Here is an 11,659-nt window from a genome sequence, read left to right on the forward strand (position 1 = left end):
TCGATGTGATAAGGTGCCATATCGAATGCAAGGATTATTATATTATTATTACTATAACAGTCCCCCAGGTAAAATAGGTTGCCACAATGGTCTCCAAAATACAGTCACTTTGTTTGCACACAGATTTGCATGAATTGAACATAATAATAATAATAATAATCCTTGCATTTGATATAGCGCTTTTCACGTCGGGAGGACGTCCCAAAGCGCTTCACAGAACGCACTGTAAAGTGAATTGACTGTATATTTGTGGGCGAACGCGGCAGCCAATTGCGCACAGCAATGTCCCACAAACAGTCGTAGATTGAAAATGACCAATTTATTATTGTTTTTGGTTTTTTGGAGGGATTATTATTAGGCTCTGTGTGGAGTAAGGAAACTTGCCCAAGGTTTGGCCCTCTGCCTGGAATTGAACTCGGGTCTCTCGCTTGCAAAGCGAGTGCTCTAACCACTGAGCCTAAGGACTCCAACATATCAAATAGATATTAAATAATGCAAGGATTATTAATATTATGTTGGTGCTGTTAAGTGGAAAGCATTAGCGAGGAATAAGAGCTATACTGCCGAAACACGCCTGAGCAAATGCTTCTTTTGTACAGTTCACTGAACAAAAAAAAGAATCTAAAGGCAGAGGGGAAACCACTTATAATGGGGTAATCTTCAGACTGCAGTCAACATTTTACTCTTATTGGAAGAATTGAGGTGGGTGTACCATGTCACTGACCTGGACAAGGAATGAGACAGTTTTTTCCTGATCTTTTGCATCCGAGACTTGATTTCATCTCCGGCTATGAAATAAACGAGCGGATTGATGGCGCTGTTCAGGCTCGCCAGCCCTCGGGACACCTGGTACGCCATGTAGATCGCCCTGGACGTCCGAGTGCAGCTTCCCTGGAGTTGCAAGTACCTGGCCAGCAAGTTGGCGTTCCTCAGAATGTGGTAGGGCGTGAAGCAAAACGAGAACAGAACCGTGACGATGGCCACCAGCCGCAGGCAGCGGCTTTTCAAGATCGGGTCCACATTAGGGTTTCGGGTCAGCACCACCACCACGTGGGCGTAGCACCCCAAGGTGATGGCGAAGGGCAGCAGGAAGCCCACCACAGACAGGGTCAGGCTGTACGTGATGTAAGCCGGCAAGGCGTCGTCGAAGGTGGTGTCGTAGCACTTGGTGCTGTTCGGGTTGGTTTTACTGAAGTACAGATCCGTCGCGGTTTGGATGACCACCACCAGCCAGACCACCACGCTGGTCACCACCGAGTGGTGGGTCTTCACCCTGCCCAGGACCCTCATGGGGTGCACGATGCCCAGGTAGCGCTGGACGCTGATGCAGGTTAGGAACCCGATGCTCCCGTGCAGGTTCAGGTGGAAGAGGAGCCGGGTGGCTCGGCAGAAGACCGTCCCGAAGATCCAGTGGCCACGGCTGGCGTAGTAGACCACCAAGAAGGGCAAGGTGATGACATACAGCAGGTCGGCCAGCGCCAGGTTGCACAGGAAGACGTTGATCCCCGTCCATTTGACCCGGTGGAAGCGCATGGACAGCAGCGCCCAGCAGTTGCCCAAAAAGCCCACCACGAAGACCATGATGTAGATGGGGGGCAGGTACTGGAACCGAAAGGTCTTGTTCACCTGACACTGGGTCGCTGCCGTCTGGTTGAGGGTCTCCGACGCGGAGATGGTGAGTGGCCACAAGGTAGACATGGTCCCTCTCTCTCTCCCTCCTCTCCCTCTCTCTGGGGTCTCTGTACCTCCAGTCCTTTCCCCACCCGCCCCGAAGCGTAAAAAATATCCCCAGTGAAATCCTCCACAGGGGTGGTTGTTGTTTTTTTTTGGAGGAGGGGGTAACAAGTGGAGAACAAATACAATCCCCCACCCTCCCCACCCACCCACTACCCCCTCCCCACCCACCCACCCACCCACCCACCCAAAGCAACAGCGAGATCTCTACCAGGAATCAGCAGCAGGAGGACATGTCCCATCGATTGCAGTCCTGGAAATCTTCCCACCCCCAACTACAGGTGAGGGGGAGATGGAGGGGGGGAGAGGGAAAAGAAAGGGGAAAAAGAGAGACAGAGAAGACGTTTATCTGGCTTTCCACTTAACGTGGAGTTTGAAGAGAAAAGGACGGGCACAAACCACACTAGACTGAACAGACGTGACAGCCTCCCTCCCTCCCCACTGGAGCCAAACGACACGCCTCTGTTCAGACTATGTTCCTGAAACCCAAAGGCTAAGTGGGCTGTGCTTTGCTCAATCATGCGATTGAGCAATTTGCCGCAGGTTCAAAACCTTCTTTCTCCTCCACACCCCCACTAAAAGAAAGACAGCAAAGATTTCCCCACCCCACCTGTTGTTTTTTTTCCCCTCACATCCACCCCACACCACCCTAGTAACAATACAACCCACAGCATTGTAGCTTTAGGCAAGTTTCTTTACTCCGCACACCTCTTGTTTAGTAAGCTTATAGGGACCAGTGGATTGGCTGGCACGTCCTCCTGACGTGAAAGGCGCTTTATAAGTGGAATCTTGTTGTTGTTGTTGTTGTTGGCGGATTACTTTCAAGGTGGGGAGCGGTGTGGGGGGATGGGGAGGTGGGGGGGGGGGTTAATAAACCCTTAGTAAAAAAAATTTGGTCCACTCGATCAATCCATGACTGTGTGTGGGACGCCGCTGTGCGCAATTGGATGCTGCGTTTCACCCACAAAATACGCTTCGCAGTATATGTTCCATCAACGCTTTGAGACGTCTCAACGACATGATAAGGAGCTGTATCAAATGCAAGGATTATTATTATTATTGCTACGACTCCATTGTAGTTAAAGGAAAATGCATTTAATTACACATTTAAGCAGGCATTTCTGTGGCTGTCGTTTGAACATCAAGACAGAAGCATATTCTACAAACCATTAAGCATCCTGTAGCTCAGTGGTTAGAGCACTCGCCTCGCAAGAGACCTGGGATCAATTCCTGGCAGGGCGAAACCTTGGGCAAGTTTTCTGACTCAACACGCCTGATAATAATCCCTCAAGAAAAAAAAATTTGGTGGCTTTCAATCCACGACTGTTTGTGGCACGCTGCTGTGCGCAATTGTCTGCCACGTTTTTCCCACAAATATACAGTCAATTCACTTTATAGTATATTCTGTGAAGGGCTTTGAGAACATCTAGAAGATTTGAAAAGCTCTATATCAAATGCAAGGATTATTATTATTATTTTTATATCAAGAATGGTAATATTTTCTGGGAAAAGAAATCAAAGAGTGTCTGCCAGGAGCAATTTGCTTTATGAGTTCTGTTCTCGAATTATTCAATTGACCTGGATTTGCGAGGAAAGTCAGTTGGTAATTAAAGGTCTTATGATTTATTATCGACAAATCAATGCAAAGTCTTCACTCTAGTGTGATATTTGATCAGAGGGTGTGATAACAACATGATGAAAAACATTTCTCAATGAAGGACTCCACTACTGGTACATTTAGAAGAGAACAGGGTCCCATTTTTATAGAACCTTATCACATTGAAAGAACTGAAAGTGCTTCACAAGTAATTTATTATCAAGTATGGCCTGTTCATACCCCACTTCTCTACCCACCTCCTTCGCTCTTCTGCATGTCCTTCGTCCCTTCCACTCCACGTCTACCATCGGTGGGGGTGCTTTCAGCCACTGTGCTCCGAATCTCTGAAACTCCTTGCCTCAATCCTTCCATCTTGTCCCTTCTTTGCCAATCGTTAAATCACAGCTGAAGACTTTCCTCTTCGACCATGTCTTCAGTCACCTCCCCCTTCCGTCCAGCTTGGTATCAAACCACACCACTGTTGAGTGCTCCAAGATACTACTCAAGTGAAAGGCGCTTTAGGTTGTTGGTGTTGTTTTTATACACAATTGCAGCAGCCAAGTCTCCCAAACAGCCAAGAGATGAGTGAGCAATTAATTTGAATGATTATTGGCTAGAAAACCAGGAGAAACTCCCTTCTCCTCCGATTAATGGGATCTTTATTGTCTATGTGAATATCTAGTATGTGATTAAATATCTCACCTGAAAGCCAGCCATGTTAATTGACAGATTCCTTTTTGGGGATAATAATCCCTCAAAAAACATTTGGTCACTCATTCCATGACCCTGGAATGTAGGACACTGCTTTCTTTGCACAATTGGCTGCCGCATTTCATGCACAATGTACACAGTCAATTTACTTTACAATATACTCTGTGAAGCGCTTTGAGACGTCTCAATGACATGATAAGGCACTATATCAAATGCAATGATTATTCATATTGTTAAATATTGTTAAATATACCGAGTAACAGGTACAGTGGAGTCCTGTAGCTCAGTGGTTAGAGCACTCGCTTTGCAAGTGAGAGACCTGAGTTCAATTCCAGGCAGAGGGCGAAACCTTGGACAAGTTTCCTTACTCCACACAGAGCCCAATAATAATCCCTCCAAAAAACCAAAACCAATAATAAATTGGTCATTTTCAATCCATGACTGTTTGTGGGACATTGCTGTGCTCAATTGGCTGCCGCGTTCGCCCACAAATATACAGTCAATTCACTTTACAGCACATTCTGTGAAGCAGTTTAGGACGTCTAGAAGACGTGAAAAGCACTATATCAAACGCAAGGATTATTATTATTGTTACAAATAGCTTGCACCCTTGACAATAAAAAGGTGTGGCTATCTTGCAAATAGTTTTATGTTAACCATAAATCTCTTATCTTTGAATTCCTTTTAGTTTAGGAAACCTATACTGAGTTGAGTCATCAATCATTGGCTTTGAAGGTAAAACAAGTCCCGTGCAAAAGAAAATAATCGGAGTATTGGAATCAAATTCCATGCCCTCTTTTGCCTTGTGCAATAGTTCTTGCATTTGATCTGCAAGCAAGTCATTAGTTTTATTTAAACAAGAAAAAAATTATATTATATTACTCCAGTTACTCCTGTATATGCACAGTTGGCTGCCGGGTTTCGCCCACAATACACAATTAATTCACTTTACAGTAATCTGATATTTGAGATGTTTCAATGACGTGAAAGGTACTACATGAAATGCAAGGATTATTATGAGTATTATTATAATAATAATAATCCTTGCATTTGATATAGGGCTTTTCACGTCGGGAGGACGTCCTAGTCTCAAACCTCACAAAACTACTAGTCCCCAGTAAAATGAGTTGGATAGCACAACAGAACTCTCAAGTCATGGTCTAGAGGCAACAGCTGGAGTGGTATTGTGAATGGGAATGAGTGGATTAGCAGAGGATGAAAGTATGCAAGTTGTGATAACAGCAGCTATTGCCATCTGTGGAAGGGATGATGCTTATTCTTTCAAATACATATGCGTGCAGTTTAGGAGCTTCCATTTTTTTTTGTTATATTTTCCATTATTCGAAAAGAACTGACTGTATTAGATCAAAATTACATGGATCTTATATAAGTAAAAGGCAGACATTGGAGCTATACTGAGGCTATATGCGTGAAAATCAATGCAAGACAACCACTATTCATTGCTAGTTTACATCTATAAACTCATTAATCTTGCATAAGCAATTATCCCACACGCAGTCTTTCTTGATCACTTTCGCAATGAATATGTTCCTGTCATTTTTTTTACAGGAAAACAATCGTAAAAAAAGATAAAAACATTGCAGGTGCTGGAAATCTGAAATGAAACCAGAAACAAAACTGAACAGAAAACAGTTCAGTTCCAGATTCAGTCTAACACAGTGTGCGTATTCTACATCTGAATCCTGCATGCTGACCACTTTAATTTTTACTTACTTGGTAAAAGTATAAACTGAGAAACAAAATCCCAATTTGCGTGCAAGAGACAGTGAATTTATACCTTGTACAGCAGCATCGTATTGCAAGACAAGTACTATCTTGTTAAAAGGTAAAGAAACTTTTCTTTGCAGCAAAAATAAATGATTCATATCCTCAAACTATTGCTATGGTACAAGGATTTTAAGACACAAAATGCCCTGAAGATCATTCCTCAGGTCAAAACATTTAACTAAGCAGAGATGTGTGCAAAACAATTAAAGATTTCCAGAAAAATGAATTAATTGTGAGTTCAATAAAATAATTTACAATATATACATGATTACCCTTGATCTGTTTGGAGGTGAAGACACTACAAATAAGGTAAACCGAGTTGTTCATATTTTTAAAAAAATATTATTCAAGTAATCCAATTGCTTTGGAGAAGTTTGGGGAATTATTAGAGTGTGGTGCAATTTAATTCTCTACAGTTTACTTCTGCTTTTATAATATACGTACCTCTGTTTACCTAGCAGTAAGTAAAAATCTGGTTGTTAGTCGATTGGCGGATCACTTTTTCAGGTGGTAATAATTCCTTCAAAAGGAAGGTCACTAATCTGGAACACTGCTGTCTACAATTGGCTGCCGCGTTTCGCCCATAAAATATACAGTCAATTCACTTTAAAGTATATTCTGTGAAATGACTTGAGATGTCTTGAAGACATAATAAGGCGCTATATCAAATGCAAGGATTATTAAGAAGGCTTCTTGGCTCATTTGATTTCATTCTCCCCAACCCTCTTGACACCCAACCCCAGCAAAGCAATGAACCAGAGGTGACTCAACATTTGACTCAACAATTCTCTCATTAATAGTAATTAATCTCACAAGGAATGATTTTTGCTTAGGGTTGTTTAGTGTTCTTAACGCCCCATATATTTTTCCAATGTGCTAACCCTGCCAACAATATAGTGATACCTTTCAGTTAGATTTTTCCCTGTTCCTTTACCAAATTGCTGTTTTTTTATTTTAAAAACATGATTTTTGGAAGGGTACAGTTCATAAATAGCAAGCATTCCTTGTTTCTGGATCAGTATAAAAGAATCAAAAAGATTTCTTATCTGAAGTACACCATGTACTCAACTCTGCTCATGGCGAGAACTAAATTAGATGAAAATGTGGAAAACATTCCCTCTCCTGCTGATTCTCAACATAACAGAACTATTCAGAAGGCAAAGAAAGAGCTAAAAGACATAACACAACTATATAGTCAGGAAATAAATGAGAGATTTTTTTTTAAACAGAGGGTTGTTAGATTTTGGAATCATTTGATACAAATGGTTTTCAAAGGTGAAAGCCATGACAGGCATAAGAATGAATTGGATATAATAATATAATAAAATCCTTGCAATTTGATATAGCATCTTATCACATTGTCAAGACATCTCAAAGTGCTTCACAAGATTTTTTACTGTGAAGTGCATTGTAAAGTATTTTTAGGTGAACACGGCAGCCAATGTAAGCACAACAATGTCCCACAAACAGCCGTGAAGTGAGTGACCAATTTTATTTGGGAGGTTGTTGGCCAGGACACCAGGAGAAACTCCTTTCTCTTTTCGAATAGTGTCATGGGATCTTTAACGTTCAACTGAACAAGCAAATGGGACATCAGGTTAACGTCTCATCTGAATGAATTTCTCTTGAAAAGCACTGACTGGAGAACGGGTACAGCGAAAGACAAATAATTGGAAACATTTTTGACTGATACTGTTGTTGTGCACCTCCTTAGACACAGTTTAAAGCATCATTAACAGAGGTCTGAGAGCACGTCACCATCTGCATTCACCAATAGCTGAAGTTGATAAAACACAGAGATACAGCATTTATAACTGCATGGATAATTATGTGAAGTTTACAGAGTGGAGGAGAGTGGGTTTAATGTCTAATTGTAAGTCAGCGATCAAAATAATCCCCTGTGAATTCAACCAATTTTCAGCTAACATGCGGCTGGAAGATATTGCCATCTAATGGCAAAACATGAGTTATCTGTCTTTGGACGCACACAGACACACATATCTTTAAAGAGTTTTTAAAAGTCCCTTTTGCCTACACCTTTTGCAAATGTGCTTGGTTTGGCTGAAGTCAGTGGCACCATTTGTTTCTTTTCAAACTTTGGGAACTATTCAGTAACCATGAAAACGGACACATTTTCCCAGCTCTCTTACTGGTCAGGATCTATCAAAGGAAACTGATAAAATGTGCAGAATGTGGCTTTGGCACATGTTCTGTTGTACAAAGCACTGGCTTTCCGCTTGACTGCTTGTAACTCAATTTTACAGGACTGTTGCTCAAAGAAAAAAAATGTTCCTCCACAACTTCAACAAAAACAAACTTGATCAGAATGAGTTCCAAAAAGTGGTCTGCGTACATTGGCAGGGCACAATAATTCTGGGGTCTGAGATCTATAGATGGGTTTTAAGCAGTTCAGTTAAAAATACCAACTAGGATCCACTTGTTTGGAAGTGACTATGTGGGAAGTGCGGGTCTATGTGTTCCTGTTGAGAAAAAAAGACTCTGTCAGGTGGAGGGAGGGCGATATAGCTGAATTTAGGGCAAGGATGCTACGGAAAACAGTTTTGGACAGTTTGCACTTTGGCAGAACGACAAAAATACTTCTGAGCTTTATGTCGTGGTTTGCAATTTGTATCTGGTTGCCTAACCCTTCATAAAGAGGCCTTCAAGGACAACTAGGAGAACACTTTAGTAGATCTTGGTAACTGGCAACAGTGCAACTTAAGATAGCTTACCCTGCTTTAGGTATTATAGCTGAGTTCAGTTCAGTTCAGTTGGTAGCACTCTCATGTCTGAGTTAGAAGTTTTGGGATCAAGTCCTATATTCGGCCTTAGTCTCGGCTGGCACTTCCAATGGAGTGCTGGATGAGTGCTGCATTATCAGAGGCGCCATTCTTCAGATGAGATGTTCAACTGAGGCATCTCATCTGTCCAGTCAAGTGGACATTGAAGATTCCTTGGCACTATTTGAAAACCGAAGGAAAATTCTCCTGGTGTCCTAGCCAACAATCCACCAGATAAAATTGGTCATTCACTTCATGGCTGTTTGTACGATGTTGCTGCGTACAAATCAGTAGGGTCTTTAATTATAATATAATAGATTAATATTATGAATAATATTATAGATTAGATTATGTAACAACTAAACAAAGATTATTTGTCTCTGAGTTACTGTTGGTAAGTTTCATTGCTGCCTGGTACTTTTTCTGCTTTATCCTCTTTAAAAAAAAAACTTTTTTGTTTGCAAAGAACTAATTAGCCTTTTGACAAGATAAAGTATAACCTCAGAAATATAATAGTTTCTTCCATCTGAAAAATGCTCTAGAGCTATCACCTAAAAATGAACTTTGTAAATATAATTATGATTATCACAACCATATTTTAGTTCTCACAGTGAGATGGAACAGAAACAGAGGTTGCGGACTTGAAAGTGTATTTTTATTCCTTTATGTAGGAAAGTATTAGCTGTGCAGTTCAGGGAAAGAATCCACACTATGTTTTATTTTGCTCTCAGTGAGATTCCTTGTGGCTGTAATCATCGGGAAGGGTTTTATTTTCCAGCTACAATTTTCTCTAATTTATGGAGTGTTATCCTACCAAATGACACGGTTTATTCATATTTACATTCGAGATCCGCTGTAAAGAAGCCTGAGCGTGCCACTGGTGCTGTGGAAACACGCATTCAACATTGACATGTTTTTATTGCAGAAAAGAACTTTTAAAGGCTTCAAAAAGCTTCATAATATGTTCATCTGTTGCTTGTGTTTCTTTCGTCCAGCATCCAACGTCCAATATCAGAGTCATACAAGAGCATTCAATAACCCTTTGCTATGCTTGGCCTTTCATTACTGAGCCTATGTTGGCTTTTCCTTTATCCAGTCCTCAGTGTTATATTCCAGCATGATCCAAAGTGGAATGTTCATGACTACCATATTAACACATGGTTAGGATAAATATAGGGTTTAGATTGGCTTGCAAACAACCATTTCTTTTTGGCAAGTGCTTTTGGATTCTATAACAGATTCCGACTAATTAAGGAATCAACTTAAAAGAACACAGCAGTAAAAGTAACATTCTGAGGACATATTCCAAATTCCTAACAGAATACAAATGCCTAAAGTGAACACAAAACGGACTCATGCAAATATTTTTCATGTTACACTGCATTCCTGTGTGGAACGGAATCCTGGTGTTCACGGCACTTTTTGTGGCTTTTGAGGTGAAATTTAAAGAAGCAAATGGGACTCATTATTTCTGCGATGAGGAACTAACAGACAGTAATTTTGTGGTCAATTTGCACAGCTAATTGCTCTCCAAGATACAATGCTCTGGGGCATTCTCCCCACGTGAAAGGCGCAATATAAATGCAATTTGTTGTTGTTGCATAGACATGTTCTTCCTCTCTTGAGGCAGTTTCTGTTTGTCACCCAGAACTAACCTGGATGACAATGTGGAAAATATTCCCACACCTGCTGATCCTCCAGATAACACAACTATTCAGAAGGCAAAGAAAGAGCTAAAATACATAACACAGCTACATAGAAGGAAATAAATGGGAGAGAATGTTTTTTTAAACAGAGGGTTGTTAGATTTGGGAATCATTTGTCACAAATAGTGTTGGAAGGTGAAAAACATACATAGCTTCCCTACTAATAATGTTTAAAATGGTATAAATTTTTGAAAACAAGTGTCTACAAGAGACTGTAAAAGCCCATATCCAGGCAATTTGATATATTTCTGTACTCTGACCTTCAATAACCTCAGCATCATGCATGCATATAATTGGAAAAGCATCTTTGAGTGTTTTTTTCCATTGTTATGCAAAAGGGAATCTATTTTGACGAGGCCAGAGAGCACACCAGCATTTCAGCAGACTGCCCCCATATTTCACTTCTGGAAATAAATATTTGCAGACTGACCACAAAGCAGGAGGTTTAAAGTTGTGACCTAAATTGAGCTAGCAATATGGCACTAGCACTTTCATAACACAATTGAACTACGTGCATTGCTAGCAGTTGTGAAGCCACCTTACGTAACTGTATTTGACAGGAATTTCATGCCCGCTTGATAAAATTTATGGAATCTAGGTATCATTTCCTTTTTCTCCAAAATGGTTTAGCTTGTTATTGATTGTGAGCTCCTTGAGTGAACTGCTGCACATATGACACAGCATCTGGTGGGCAGCTGTTTTAATAGTGCATTCATTCTTCTGACAAAAAAAGAATATAAATGGAATTATGTGTGACAACGTTGATATATTCAAACAGCAGAAAGTATTGCAAGAAATGTAAAGCATATACCCCAGGTAGCAGGTACCTTCCTGCAATTCAGTAAAAAAATTCATCAGCATCATCCCTTTTTAGTGTCAGCTATAAAACACTGGTCCAGGGGCTGTTAAGATCGCCATACCCCACCCTAGCAATATTGCTCCAATTATTTCAACTGTAGATAGAAAATGCGTATGTATCACCTGTTGTTAGGCTGGATTGAATAAAACAAATAATAGTCATAATAACAGATGAAGGCCAAAATATCCCTCTATATGTGGATGCAGCAAAAGTAGGTCTTGAAAAAATGGCAGCGTGACTGTATCTGATTTGGAAAGGTTTGAACTGGGTCAACATTTCGGGATTTTCTGAATAGGACCAAAATGGCACCTTGTCTTCAGTGTTCAACAACATCATACTTTAGGCACCGTTCAGTCTATCCTAACCTTCACTACAGTTAACACCGTACCGCAAACATCTAAGCTAGTTTACATACAACTGATAAAAGAACACTGGAAAGCGTCTCTCGAAATATGAGCAAACACGAGACTTATGTGGAAAAGCC

At 40.8% G+C, this 11,659-nt stretch overlaps 1 protein-coding gene across 1 annotated transcript; it reads right to left on the minus strand.

Annotated features, from left to right (window-relative positions):
- Positions 1-407: 407 nt before the first annotated feature.
- On the minus strand, positions 408-1,867 carry si:dkey-78k11.9 (P2Y purinoceptor 1). Its single transcript, XM_007885517.2, has one exon. The coding sequence runs from the start codon at positions 1,696-1,698 to the stop codon at positions 661-663; it is 1,038 nt and encodes a 345-aa protein (XP_007883708.2). The 5' UTR covers positions 1,699-1,867; the 3' UTR covers positions 408-660.
- Positions 1,868-11,659: the final 9,792 nt, after the last annotated feature.

This window comes from Callorhinchus milii, unplaced genomic scaffold (assembly GCF_018977255.1).
Source record: "Callorhinchus milii isolate IMCB2004 unplaced genomic scaffold, IMCB_Cmil_1.0 Scaffold18, whole genome shotgun sequence".
Lineage (NCBI taxonomy): Eukaryota > Metazoa > Chordata > Chondrichthyes > Chimaeriformes > Callorhinchidae > Callorhinchus > Callorhinchus milii.

Excerpts from the sequence above, each read along its gene's own strand:
- si:dkey-78k11.9 (XM_007885517.2), bottom strand. The coding sequence starts at position 1,698 with ATGTCTACCTTGTGGCCACTCACCATCTCCGCGTCGGAGACCCTCAAC.